Here is a 2,254-nt window from a genome sequence, read left to right on the forward strand (position 1 = left end):
ATTTGATTTTCCAATATCTAATTTTTTTATTTGTTCCATAGTAATATAGTCTAACATATATTTACAGGTTCTAACTGCGTCTATGAACTCCTGCTACATCTATGATAGCCACCCTTGTATTCCCAGCAATATTTGTCTAGAGGATCAACACTTTAGTTGAACAAACATACCGTTTGTGTTTTTATTGGTTATTTCTATGTTATTTGTTTTTCCAAAATGTGATTTATTTTTATTTATTACCCCACAGAACCCAGGTGGTTGAAGCCATGATAAAAAAAAGTTTTTTTTGTAATCTAGTTGTTTCAGCTTCCTTTTTGCAAAGGTAAAAAGAAAAAAAATCATCATGACTTTTTTTAATGTTTTTTGCTTTGTGACGAATATGTCACATTGGGCATTACAGTGTAAATTAAGAGCAAGAGTTGAATATTGAATGTTTTATTATAATTATAAAATTGCATGTGCCAGTATCACTGAAATGACATAAATGATAGGACAATAAGATTGTGAACTGTTACAGTTAAGCAGGACCTTTTTTAATCATGTACATGACAACTCTTACGCATGGAAGTCCACGGAACAATTACGTCCGTCCACAAAGCACAACCGCACACCACATTTACTGCACATTGTGTTAGTGTTATTTGTTTCACACAGCTTACACCTTCCTCTCGTTTCACTCTTTGCTGGCCAATGGGCGACTTGATCTTTTCTCACATCAGCACACAGAATGTTCACAACCTTTTGCTTGGTTATCAGCGGGTTAGAAGATGTGCGTCGGCCACGCTTCTTGTCGCTGTCAACTGATACCAAGCACTCAGCTACTATAGCCTGAAACTTGCGCTGCAGGAGCATTTTTTTATCTGGAAGCTGCAACAAGCGGCATTCTCGCTTGTACATTAGCCAACTATTGACCAGAGCCACGGAGAGAAAATGGCAAAAGAGGTAGATATACCATCTCCTAGACCGTATTCTAAATCGGTACTTTGCCAGAAAGGAGTCGAGTATGTCAATACCACCCATGTGGTTGTTGTAATCTGCCACAATTGCAGGCATGGAAACATCAATCCTTTTCTTTGCCTTCTTGTCCCATCTTCCAGCCATGCGCAGCGGCTCTACACAGGTATGGGCAAAGAGCAATGTCACTGCTCGGTTGTCAAACCATCTAACAGCCAAAATGTTGTGAGTGTCTTCGACCCGAAAGTCAAATGACCCTCTGCCTTCCTTCTTGAGCTCTTTTTCACCTTTGATGTTACAGTTTAGAAGCCAATTCTGTCTGACAGTGCCAGTGTACTGTAATTCCCACCTTAAAAGTTTCTCCAGGAGTGGAACGCTGGTAAATGAATTGTCTGCATAGATCTTATAGTTTGAATTCTTTGCTAGTGTAGAGAAAAGCTTCATCACTACATCTCCACCTTGGCCAAGGTAGCTTCGGGTGCCATCGCCACCTTGATAAATGTTAAAGTCAAAGAGCATTTCGCTGGTATCAGCTCTACCCTATGCCTTGAATCCCTATGAATGTGGTTTGCTTTTTATATACTGCCTGATTGATTGCTGGTTGTTCCTCGATACTGCACCTCATTTCATCAATTGAGTTGCGCTCTTCTGCTGTTACTTTTAGGCACTGATCCCTCAGACTGTCTAACCATGGTCGAATGTTCCAAAGCTTTTCTCTCTTCTGTTCATCTAATATGCTGCTATTGTTAACAAAGTGCAGTTGGGTAGTAAGCTGTTGGAACCTATTCTGTGGCATTACACTACTTACTGGTACATAGTTGGTACCTTGTTCCCAGTATTGTCTCAAGCTGCTCATTCGTACAAGGCCCATATAAAAATACATTCCCATCATCTGCTCTACTTCTTTCTTTGTGGTTTTGATGCTTTTTTCCGTCTTTTGTGTGCTGTAGAGGTTGGTATTGTCAACCATGCCATCACTCATATCAGCAGTCACAAATTGTTGGAAGTACTGATATGGTGTTTTTATATTCTGGTTAGCTGGAGCCTCCATTTTGGCACCGGCACTAATAACCATCTGCACTAATAGCCAATGCAGATTAGTTTTACAATGCATGTTTGTCAGCCAAAATTCAACTATAAGCTAGGAAGTGCAGGAAATGAGAACAAAGACCCACTGTTACACCGGTGTAACATGAATTAATTTTGCTTATGAAAAGGACCAAGACATCAAAGGATTTATTACATAATTATTTTGAGTAAAGTACAGATCCTGTAAAACAATATTAAGGATGATTTTGGC

General features: G+C 39.3%; 1 protein-coding gene across 1 annotated transcript; it reads right to left on the reverse strand.

The window, feature by feature from the left end:
- Window positions 1–555: 555 nt before the first annotated feature.
- LOC137402434 (piggyBac transposable element-derived protein 2-like) lies at window positions 556–1,473 on the reverse strand. The gene has a single exon (XM_068088931.1). The coding sequence runs from the start codon at window positions 1,471–1,473 to the stop codon at window positions 556–558; it is 918 nt and encodes a 305-aa protein (XP_067945032.1).
- Between the last annotated feature and the right edge of the window lie 781 nt (window positions 1,474–2,254).

The sequence above is a fragment of the Watersipora subatra genome, chromosome 8 (assembly GCF_963576615.1).
Source record: "Watersipora subatra chromosome 8, tzWatSuba1.1, whole genome shotgun sequence".
Taxonomy (NCBI): Eukaryota; Metazoa; Bryozoa; class Gymnolaemata; order Cheilostomatida; family Watersiporidae; genus Watersipora; species Watersipora subatra.